Raw genomic sequence first — 10,937 nt, forward strand, 5'->3', positions numbered from 1 at the left:
TCAGCACGGCAATCCCGAGGGTGCCACACGCCCAGCACTGGGGCTGCTCCGAGCACCCGCTTGGGGCTGTTCTATGGGAGTGGGACCGTGACACCGCAGCCGGGCCGTGCCAGGCCAGCAGGACCGGCCCAGCTCGGTGCAAAAGCAGATTAAAGCCCGGCTCTGGGCAGGGAGGTAGAGACCATCCCGTAATTCACGGCCTGTGTGTGTGCAGTGGCACAGGGCAGCAGAACCCAAATCCTCACCATGGGAGATGGGCACCACGGCTTTGACGCGTCACCAGGTGTGGGGTCCCCTGAACTTCGGCCTGTGTCCATCTTCCTGCAAAGAAACTCACTACAAACCCTTTGCTCACAGTTGTTCATGCAGGAGGAAGCAGCTCAGTACATACAGAATATTGAAACACTCAAACACAGAAATACTTAATTATCAAACTTTAATTCATAAGACTAATCTTACAGAATAAAACACCAAGATAACCAGTCAAGGTTACACTTAAAAAAATCCAGCAGTGCAAATCTAAGACTAAATATTTGTCATCTCCCTCCCCCCAAAATAGGCAATAGATTATTTAAAAATACCATAATACATGGTACTCACATATTCCATTTAAAATAAATCTGCAGTGAACACAAATATCTAAGTTGTTTTTTTAAATATAAAACCAAAGAATTAATCGCTTTGAGTATGGATAAGACAGAGTGAACTTCCATGAGCTACCAAGACAAATCCTTGGCTAGAAGGTAAAATGGCCACGTTTCATACCAGCCTTGCTAGGGCTCTCCTGGTCCCCTCCAGTGACAAGGACACTCACTAACAAAACAAGATGCCAGCGGCCTCATCCTAACAGGTGGGGAGAGGTGCTGGACAGAACTGAGGGTGAAAACGGCTCCACTGGAAAAACCAAGTCACAAAGGAAGAAAAGTAAACCAAGGGGAGTCTGGAAACAAGCCCTGCAAGGACGGGAGCAGGGAGGGAGTGCCCGAGGCAGCGGCACTGGTGGGGTCAGGACCGTGGCTGTGGGCAGGGGGCAGAGCAGACCCCACCGTGGCACCTGGGCATGCAGCAGCAGGGAATTGTTTCTCTTTGGCCCTTAGAGCACGGAGCAGTGGGCACCAGCCAGCAGGTGCAAGCTGGGCAGGGTGTGTGTGGCACCAGCACAGTGTGGTGGTGGTGAGTTTATCTCCTTTGAATCCAGATCACTCTCTTCCATCACCAGAATACCCTGAGTGTAGTTACACATTCCTCCGCAAAGTCATTACTGGAAATTAATAATTTACTTTCAACTTGGTATGAAACCATGCGAGTAACACAAGCTCTTAATGCAAGACAGTCTCTGTTCAAATCCCAACCAGGCTGAGCAACAACACTTCTGCATTCCCAAGGAAGCAGTGATCCTGGGACTGCTTACACTTGGGATGCACACACAGAGGAAAGGATACTGAACTTGGGACAAGCAGAGGAGGAGAAACCTGCAGTGCTGGGCACGGAGAGAGGAAGGGATGGCACACAGGTGAGCTGTGATACCCAGTGTCATGGAACAAGGTAGGGAAGGAGCTGGGGGACTGGCAGGAGGAATCCCAAGACAGCAACAAGGAGGGGACACTGCCTGGGCTCTGGGAGCAGCCAACAGCAAACGCCAGCTGTGTCCTGCAGGGACCTGCATTTGCCTCACCAATACTTTAACCTGCAATTAGCAAGCCCAGAAAACACTCAGTGCAACCTCATACGGAGTGGCACCCAGGGTGCTCCCGGGGAATCACACCTACACACAGCAGGAAGCAGTCGCTGCTGGGAGCACCCTGGTAAATTGTGATTTAACAGAAATACACGTCTGTGCAGCTGGTACTGGTAACTGCCCACAGAATGAATGCCAGATCTCAGAACCACCTTTATCACCAACTCCAAGTTCTGAGCGTACTCACAATTTACTCACACACTGTGTCTCCTTGAGGACCAAACTCCTCCCTGGGATCACTGGTTATGCTGAGCCTGCCTAGGGATGGTCACAGTGACCACAGAGCAAAATTCAAAGCTGAGAGAGAGGCAGGCAATGGCTAAGAGGCAACTGTGGCACTATCCCACTAAAAAGAGGGTGTTTCTTAATGTCAGTAACTGCCTTGGAAAAACTGGTGTATGCCAGAACATACACAACTCCACATTACCAAAGAGAAAGGATCTTAAAAGCAGCGCTGCTAATATCAACTAGAATACTCATTTCAAAGAGGTCCCAAGAAACCTGGGATATTGAGCCAACAAACACCAACTGAAGCATTTATAAGTCACTTTCCTGTATTTTAATTCAAATTTTACACATAGAACAAAAAATGAGACAATTACATTTTTCCAATCAAATCCAACCTGCAAGGAAGCACCTAAACAGGATCACATTTTCTTACTGTATAGTATTTTCTTCGTGTTTTAAATCTGTATGTAACCAAGGGGTTTGTGCTGAGTCTCCTTTGAGCTGCTGGGCTGTGGGTGGCCCAGGACAGGGCAGCTGTGCCCCTGGCACGGGGTGTGACACTGCCCTGTGCCCCAGCAGTGGTCAGTGACTGTTCCCACTCGCCCCAGAGTTACTCACCCGGTCGCTGCGTCCTGCACAGAAGCCACAGGAGCTGGGGAGGAGCTGGAACTCGGGCACCAGGGCACCACAACTGCTCCTGCCCTCCCCAGGAGCAAGGGGGTGAAGGAACAGGAAAGGAAACGGAACACAAACAGATGCACAGACAGGTCTGAGCACGTTGAGGAACAAATGGGAGCTGATCATCACAGAACCAGCAAGGTGGCAAGTGCCAGTGTGGCCCCAGGTGACAGAAAGAGCCAGTGTCACCCCTTTGCTTTATCCCGCAGTCCCCACACCTTCCACCAGGCAACAAATTGTTAATTTCAGCCTTAACACCAGGACTGACAGCTAGGAAATCACAAGTGTGATGGCTGTGTTTCACCCATGACATTGCCACCAGTAAAGGCAGCCCAGCTCCTCTCTGCCCCCACTGCTCCAGGGGACTGCCAAGGGAGCTGACACAACTCTCCTGGCCCAGCCACGCGTGTCAGGACACACTGCTGCTGGCTTGTACACAGACAGGAAATACCCCAAGCTACAGGAGTAACAAGAACATCACTAGTTTTTATGTAGGATATGAAACACCTTTAAAACTCATTTTGCATGGCTGTTCAAACAGAAAATACAAACGAAAAGCTGCTATCTAGAGGCTACAGGGAAATATGTGACCTCAACACCTACCAGAAAGCCAATGTGTTTTCCAGTCTCTCAAGTAAAATAAAAGTAAAATAAATACTCATTTGGGAATTTGCACTGCTGTGCTTCAACTGGGCTCTTCCCTCAAGGAGAGGGAAGAGTGGACATGGAGCATATTCAGATTAGCTGTTCCTAAAAGGCTGTTTCTGCATGGCTTTGAGCTACTGGCCTGGAGCAGCACTGAGCCCCAGTGCTGATGCAGAGCAGGGATGTGTGAGCTGCTCCAGTCTGGCTGCCCAATGCCACCTGCTATGGGCTTTGCACCTGTGCAGGGCTGAGGGCTCTGTTAGAACACCTGAGAGAAATGGCACATGGATGGCTGGCATGACACACAGAGCACCACAGCCCCAGGCACAGCACGTTCCTTCTGACAGAATGAGGTGTGAGGGCTTCTTGTCAACTGGAACAGGAGAAAAGCTGGAAGGTGGTTTACATTTCAAAACATCCCCTGCTGGATGGTTAATCTAAAGTACAATTCACTGAATTCAATCACTACAAATTTTCCAGCTCACAAAAGACTGCTGCTGTTATTAAGAATCCAAAACAGCCTCTGAGCTTCTCTCTACCTTACTGCCCCCACCCTAAACAGGGCAGAAAGGTCTCTGTGGTTCCCTCCCTTTGGGAGATCTGTGTCCCCCTGCTCCCACCAGGCAGCGTTTCAGTGTTTCCATCCATGTCCATGTCACTGTGTCCCCCTGCTCACACCGGCAGCACATGGGTGTTCCCAGTCCAACAGCTCAGTGTCAACGCAGCAGCTGCAAAATGATCCTGGACTGCAACATGCACGAGCAAGGAAATGCTCCCGGAATGCAGCAGCCCAGGGCAGGAGGTGAAGCACTGACCGGGCACGGGAGGGAGCAGATGGCAGCACTGGGTCACCTGCCACGACAAAACATCCCTGCAGAATTCATCTGCTCCAAACACGCTACACAGACCAACCTGGAGCTGCCAGACTCGGCAAAAGGCCAGGAAAAATCCCAAACAAGCAGGGCATCTTTGGGTTAAAACAAAGAATTAGTTCTGCTACCAAGGAGTGGAGGCTGCCCTGGAGGGCCAGCGGGATATGGCTTCACCGAACAGCGACGCTGTGCTCTGCTACAGTTAGCTCTTAAAAATCTGCCCCTCAAAGTCCCCTCACAACCAAGTAACTAAAGTAAGTCTAATGCTGATAACTGAGAGATTATGAAAATATTTGGTTTTGTTCAAACCATGTAAAAAATCCTCAATAATACATTGTAATATTTTCTTTTTAAAACTAAACTGGAAGATCAACTCTCAGCAGATTTAAGTGTATTACACACAATATTTTGTGAATTAAGATTTATTGATTTCCATTGTATTTGCTTTAAATATGGTTGAAGCTGACTGCAGAAAAGGGATGGTGAAATCTTTAAGTTAAAAGTAAACTAATGGTGAAAGAACATCACCTCTGGCTTCCATCCATGCCTCGTTTAGCATGTTTTAATAATAAGTTCCAGGACTGTCACATCCAGGGATGTTGGAGGCCTCTCCCAGCAGTGTCCTTAGATTTGTGTCATTTTCCTGTGCCAGAGGTGAGCGTGCTTTCAAAAATACTGCCACTTCCCCAGCACCGTGTCTTTGATTGCATCCACATACTGAGTTGGGACCCAATAGACCCAGTAGTAAGATGCTTCTGTTGGGCCCAGCTGAAATGCCTGCAATTAAAAATGACAACATTTACACATGGGAACAAAGAGCTGGTGCCAGTGGACAGGCACAGCTCATCCACTGCCAAACCAGACCAGCCTGTCCCACCTGCTGCTCCCTGCAGCACTCGGGGCATTCCACAGCTCTTTGGTGGGCAATTAAAGGAGCATTGCAGAGAACAAGAGCTGCAGAGCACTGAGAAAACAACGAGCTCTTCTCTTTTACAACATCACAACAGTAACCAGAACTCCTGGCCAGTTTCAAGAACATGAGGAAATTATTCTGGTAGACAACCTGAAGCATAACTCAGAGTCTCCAAAGAAACCTCAGGGCTGAGAAGCCAAACAGGATCTAAACAGGACAATGACCATGTCTTTCTAGTCACAGGATTTTATATTTAGACATAATGTCCTATTCTCAACTTCCCTCCTATGCCCAGGAGAGGGGCACCATGGCATGCCAGAGCCTCTGCCCTTGCTGTGGGGTAAGTTTACTGCAACATGTGCTCAAGAGGATCTCTTCTCACACGGGTGATCAAAAATCAAGTATTTGGACAGAGACTAGAGCAGTACCCTCCTGCAGGCCATGACTTTAAGGAAATACACTTCTCTTTCCTCCCCCTATAGAGGGAAACAGACTTCTTACAGAGAAGAAGCTTTCTTCAAAATCAAAAGTTAGTTACTGTGCTTTGAAAAGCAGGACCTTAAAAAAATCCATGGATTAAAATAAACAGCCAAAATTTCAGTACATTAGCACAGTTCTCTTCTGAAATATAACTTTGCTAAATCCCATGCAAATTGTTCAGAAAATTACAGGTGTGAAAAGATATTACAGCATCAAATCCCTTTTTTCTTAACCTCCATCAAGGCCTGTTGTTCATATAAATACCACAGAATCAAGAAATTAAACCAGGTACCAAAAATATCCCTACCATTAAGAAATCATGAGCTATGTTGAGAACATGTTTACTGGTTTAACAGTGTCACAGTCAGAAGATACAAAATAATGCTTCAGCACTTCGTGTTTGTGTGAAAACACTCTGCATTTCCACACAGCTGCAGATATTCAACATGGACCCAAAATACTGACAGTGTGAGAGGAGCCCATGTCCCCATCTCCACAAGGCTGGAACCACCATCCACCTCCAGCCTGCTCTGGCCTGCAGCCTCAGCAGTGTGTGCTGCATGAAGGAATCAGATGGATATGATTAAAGTAGAGCTGTTACTCACCATCATGTGATAATCCTCATGGCCTTCAATAGGTTCACTCACCACATTTTTAATGGACCCCATGGGTAACTTTTCTGTTCTCTCTACATTAAAATTGATCAAAGTATTATTTCTGACATGCGGGGAAGCAGTATTTCATATTCATTTCATACACCACCTCCATTAATGCCAAAAGCTCCTCAGGTCAGCAGTCTCCCCTCCAGGTGAGTTTTGGATACCTGCTGCCCAGGACGTGGTGCCTGCAGCACCACCCCCCCCACACCCACAGCTGGCACCCAGCAGTGTGAAGGAATCCAAAATGGATCACAGAGTTCCCCTGCATCGCATGAAGCATTTCAGTGCTCATCATTTGGGCCTAGACTGACTGATGGGAAATCCCAGGATTTACTTAATGTTTTCCCACAAGGAACTCCCCTGGAGCAGTGGGGATGCTCATCCTATGGAATCTAGCCCAGGTATGGGAACACTCAGGACTGACTGCCAAGGATTACACTGAACTCTCAACAGCAAGCCTGAAAGATGGCAAAGATATGCTGACCTAACTCTGAAAGCTTAGGCCAGGCTTTACTCTGAGGCAGCGTGCAGAGAAGCACAGGGAAGAGAATATAACAGAGAAAACAGGGAAAGAAACAGGTAAGAGAAACTGAAGCCCCAAAAGGACTACAATTACATGGCAGAGTAACGTCAGCAGCCAGAGGCAATGACAAGAGCTACAAAGTACGTGGTCCACGGCAGAGCCTTCCCATCTGCTCTGTCCTCACTCCTTTCTACACACTCAGTTCCAAGGTCCTGCCTTTCCATTCAAGCATCCAGCATCAGCTGAAAATTATCTTCTGGATACAAAACAGAGAATACCCAAAACACTTTACAAAGGAGAAATTGAACTCTGAGTTCTTGAGACAGATCTATTTAATTTGTGATCCAAAAAACCTCAAATCTACCTACAAAAAGCACACAAGGAGATAAACTCAGTGATATAAGGAAAAACTTTCTCTGCCTCATAACTGAGCTCACTCTGTACTACCTGTTCAGACCTGTGACTTCATTCATGAGGTAAAACCCCATTTTGCCCTTGTTTAGCATCCCTCAAATAAATTTCTGCTCTGAGTATCCCAGCAACAGACAAATCCCATTATCCATGCCTCTGTGCAACTGCCACTGAGCAGCTGGGGAACAGCTGCCTGTGCCAAACTTCAGGCTACAAACACCTGCACAAACCCCCTGGGAGGCTGCAGGTAAGAACCAGCTCCAGCTCTGCAGGGCCAGCAGGTGACAAGCTGTGCCAACACCCAGATGTGTTTACTGCAGCCCTTACCTGCTGGCCTCTGCCATGGGCTTCTCAGAGGAGGAAGGAGTTTTTCCCAATAACAGCCAGCAATTACAACCATTCCCTAGAGCCAGCAAGCTGCTGCTAGTTTGGGGGAGCAGGGGAACAGGTTACAGGAAACACATGACTACAAGAATCAAATTCACAGCTTCAGCAATGCCATGTAGAACACCTCAGAAACACTACCCTTGAAAACTCATCTGGGGGGTGATGGAAGAGATTAATCCCCTAAATACTAAGCATGGATTTAGAACCTGGGATCAGTAATAGAAAAATCTGCCTGCCCAACCAACAGAGTCAAAAACATCCCAATGCCTTGCTCCAACATTTTGCCCAGGAGGAAATCATTGCAACTGGCACCTAGAGAGGTTTTAAAGCCAGAAAAAATCTTCACAGTCAAGTCTGTCCTACAAAGAAAGGGTCAAAAACTTTTGGGATTTCTGCTTACTTTGGACCTGCTGTAGCAGCTGGAGGCAGTACAACCACCCAATGAGGCTGCTGTACTGGGACAGTGAGCAAGCACTTTCATCCCTCTTGCTCATCACCATATATTGCCCAGCCCGGCCAAACTGAAGGAGCACAGCTTCCCTGGCAGGTGGGGGATCCCAGTTCAGCCCCAGGCAGCAACGAAGCACCACACAGCCACCCACTCCCCCTGCCCCGCTGGGACGGGGAGAACTGGGAAAAAAGTAAAAAATGCACGGTTTGAGCTAAGAACAGTTTAATGACTGAAACAAAATAAAATATACTACTACTACTAATGGTAATAATAATAGCAATAAAAATAAAAAAAGAAACTCCAGAGAAACCAGTGATGCCCAATACAGCTGCTCCCCACTGCTGACTGATGTCCAGCCTGTCCCCCTTCAGTGACCAGTCCCTCCCAGCCAACTGCCCCCAGTGTACACTGGACATGATGCTCTATGGTAGGAAATATTCCTTTGGCCAGCTCTGGCCAGCTGTCCTGGCCAGCTCCCTGCCATCTCTTTGCATGCCTCCTCACAGGCAGCGTCTGAGACACCAAACAGTCCTTGACTGAGGGAAGCACTGCACAGCCACAACCAAAACATCCACTCTTATCAGCACTGCTCCCTTCCCAATCCAAAACAGCTCCTGGGAAGAAAACTAACTCTATCCCAGCCACAACCAGGACACAGAGATCCTCAGCAAGGCACGTCATCCCCAGCTCCTCCTGGCAGCACTTGCCACTGCACACCAAGCCCTCTGCACAGCTCCACAGCTGTGCCTTACTGAGACAAGACATTCACATAATTTCAGCTGGAAGGACACAGAGTGCCAGAGATGCCAGCACTCCCGGCTTCTATCCCAGCTCTGAGTTTTCCTTCCAAGTCTTGGCTAAGCCATTGGGCCCCCATGTAATGCTGGCATCAAATGCATGCTGCTTATGGAGTGCTTTGAGATATACCAGAAATGCCCATTTACATTTGGAGCCAGGAACAGCACACTGGACCCTCAGTCTGCTGACACCACTGAACTGCAGTTTTTCAGGAGCTGATGTGGAGTATCAAGTACTATTCAATGCCCTGGGAGAATGGCACGTGAGGAAAGGAAACAAAGCTTTCTGAAGCGCTGCAATGGCAACATCATTCCTTAAACACAGTTTAGTCAGAGGAGAAGCTTTTCTAGGTCACACAGTTCAGTCACAGCCCCGTCACCAACTGCCCATCCCCAAGGCTGAGAGGTGCTCACCTTTTGTACCAATCCAGAGCTGGTCTTGCTCGAGTTTGAAGGTCAGCCTGACTTTGCCCCCTGACTTGTTGTACATGCCGGACAGCGGCACCGTGGGCAGCCGCTCCTGCAACGAGACACAGCCAGTCACACCAGGGCCAGGCAGGAAACACACAAACTCTCAGCTTTTGCAGCAAAAGGACCACCCATCCTTCCAGCTTTCTGCCACAACAGCAACCACTGAGCCAGTGGGAAGGGTCTCAAACCATAGAGAAGTCTCTTTGTGACTCGGAGTGTCTCAAGGCTTTATTCACGCACCTGCACGCCTTTGACAGAAGGCATCACGTCGTCAGGTTTTCCTTTGTCCAACACTTTTCTGTGTTGCTACAACATAAAAACAGAAATTAAATTCACAGGAATGTTACAAAGTTTGCAGTGTGCTTGCAGCTGCCCCCTGATCACATCCCAATGTCACTGAGACACAGCTGAGGGCTGCTCACAGGCATTGATCACACAGGCATCAGTGACTTTCAAATCTCATTGTGCACTTTCCAAAATACTCCCAAGAAATTATCAAAATGAGTGGAGCTCCAACATAATGCCAAAGATAACAGCCTTCTCAAATATTCACACACACATAAATACAGGTGTATAAAATCCAAAGTATTACATCCAGTGAATGGCAAAAATTCTCCACGTCTGGCAGGGCAGCCCAGCACCAAACCAGCATGGATGAGAGCAGTGACAACGTTCAAATCCACACTCACAGCTTGCACCTGGCTGAGCACCTTTAAAAATGATGGGACTTACACTGAGTGTGAATGTAATAAATCACAGAAAACCATCAGCGTGCTTCATAGAGGCACTACTTAATTTAACCAAGTTCATTTTGAGCAAGGTACAGGGCTGGTAATAACTTGAGCTAGCAATCCTTCAGCAGCCATCAAATCAGCCCCACTGCACCGTGCTACAAAATGTGAGAGGAGAATTCAACACCCACATCCTTCTCAGGGCTGGGACAGCTGAGGGAACTGCTTTCTTGGTGTTTGTTTTGGAGATCAAAGTCTTTCGTGCCAATAAAAAATAATTAGGTTTTAGACAGAGTTAATCGGGGCTGTGTTTGCACTAACATCCATCCAACGTTTCCATTTCTGGACCAAAATGCTTGGCTGTGCCTGGCACCACAAGCAGTGTCTTGCAAAGCCCCAGTCCCTTCTGAACTAAACAGCTCTGTGCTACTCCCCTGCCCAGAGTCCTTCCAATGCTGAGCTGTCAGAAATGAACCCCCAACCTGACCTGAGGAGGAACAGGACCCACAGGTGCCTGCAGGAGAGCCGCATAAATCCTACTGCTCCCCCACAACAGCAATTATTGAGATATTAATTACCTTTTGTCTGCAAAGTGGCTCCTTTTTGTTTTCCTCAGCTTTGACGTCCTGTTGAGCAGCTTCTTTGGGTGTATTTACTGCTAACACATCGTTGATGGTAGAGCCCACAACCATTATTTTCGCTCCGTTCGTTACTTTGATTTCCCGCAACGTTTTCTCCTCGGGCAGCAGTCCCTTGAACATGACTTTCTGCATGGCGGGCGGGAGGCCTAGGGGCAAGCACAGCGATTAGGAGCGGCGGCGGCGGGGGAGGCGCGGGGAGGCGGCGGCGGCCCCACAGACCTGTGAGCGAGTGGATCTTCTGCTTCAGCTCGGCTCCCGTGCTGTCCAGGCAGAACTTCACGTCGTACTTGTTCTTGTTCCAGATCACCTTCA

General features: G+C 48.2%; 1 protein-coding gene across 1 annotated transcript; it reads right to left on the bottom strand.

The window, feature by feature from the left end:
• Positions 1-2,274: 2,274 nt before the first annotated feature.
• UBFD1 (ubiquitin family domain containing 1) lies at positions 2,275-10,931 on the bottom strand. The gene is made up of 6 exons (XM_014309072.2): positions 10,845-10,931; positions 10,563-10,771; positions 9,494-9,559; positions 9,197-9,302; positions 6,160-6,242; positions 2,275-4,938 (listed from the first exon to the last, which is right to left on the bottom strand). The coding sequence occupies exons 2-6, from the start codon at positions 10,755-10,757 to the stop codon at positions 4,828-4,830; spliced, it is 561 nt and encodes a 186-aa protein (XP_014164547.1). The 5' UTR covers positions 10,758-10,771; positions 10,845-10,931; the 3' UTR covers positions 2,275-4,827.
• Between the last annotated feature and the right edge of the window lie 6 nt (positions 10,932-10,937).

The sequence above is a fragment of the Geospiza fortis genome, unplaced genomic scaffold (assembly GCF_000277835.1).
Source record: "Geospiza fortis unplaced genomic scaffold, GeoFor_1.0 scaffold213, whole genome shotgun sequence".
NCBI classification, from domain to species: Eukaryota; Metazoa; Chordata; class Aves; order Passeriformes; family Thraupidae; genus Geospiza; species Geospiza fortis.

Bases quoted from the DNA above. Each gene is read 5' to 3' on its own strand.
- UBFD1 (XM_014309072.2), bottom strand. From the start codon at position 10,757: ATGCAGAAAGTCATGTTCAAGGGACTGCTGCCCGAGGAGAAAACGTTG. The intron at 9,560-10,562 runs GTAATTAATATC...TTTATGTTGTAG, and splicing joins AGCCACTTTGCAGACAAAAG to CAACACAGAAAAGTGTTGGA. The intron at 4,939-6,159 runs GTGAGTAACAGC...TTTTAATTGCAG, and splicing joins ATGAGGATTATCACATGATG to GCATTTCAGCTGGGCCCAAC.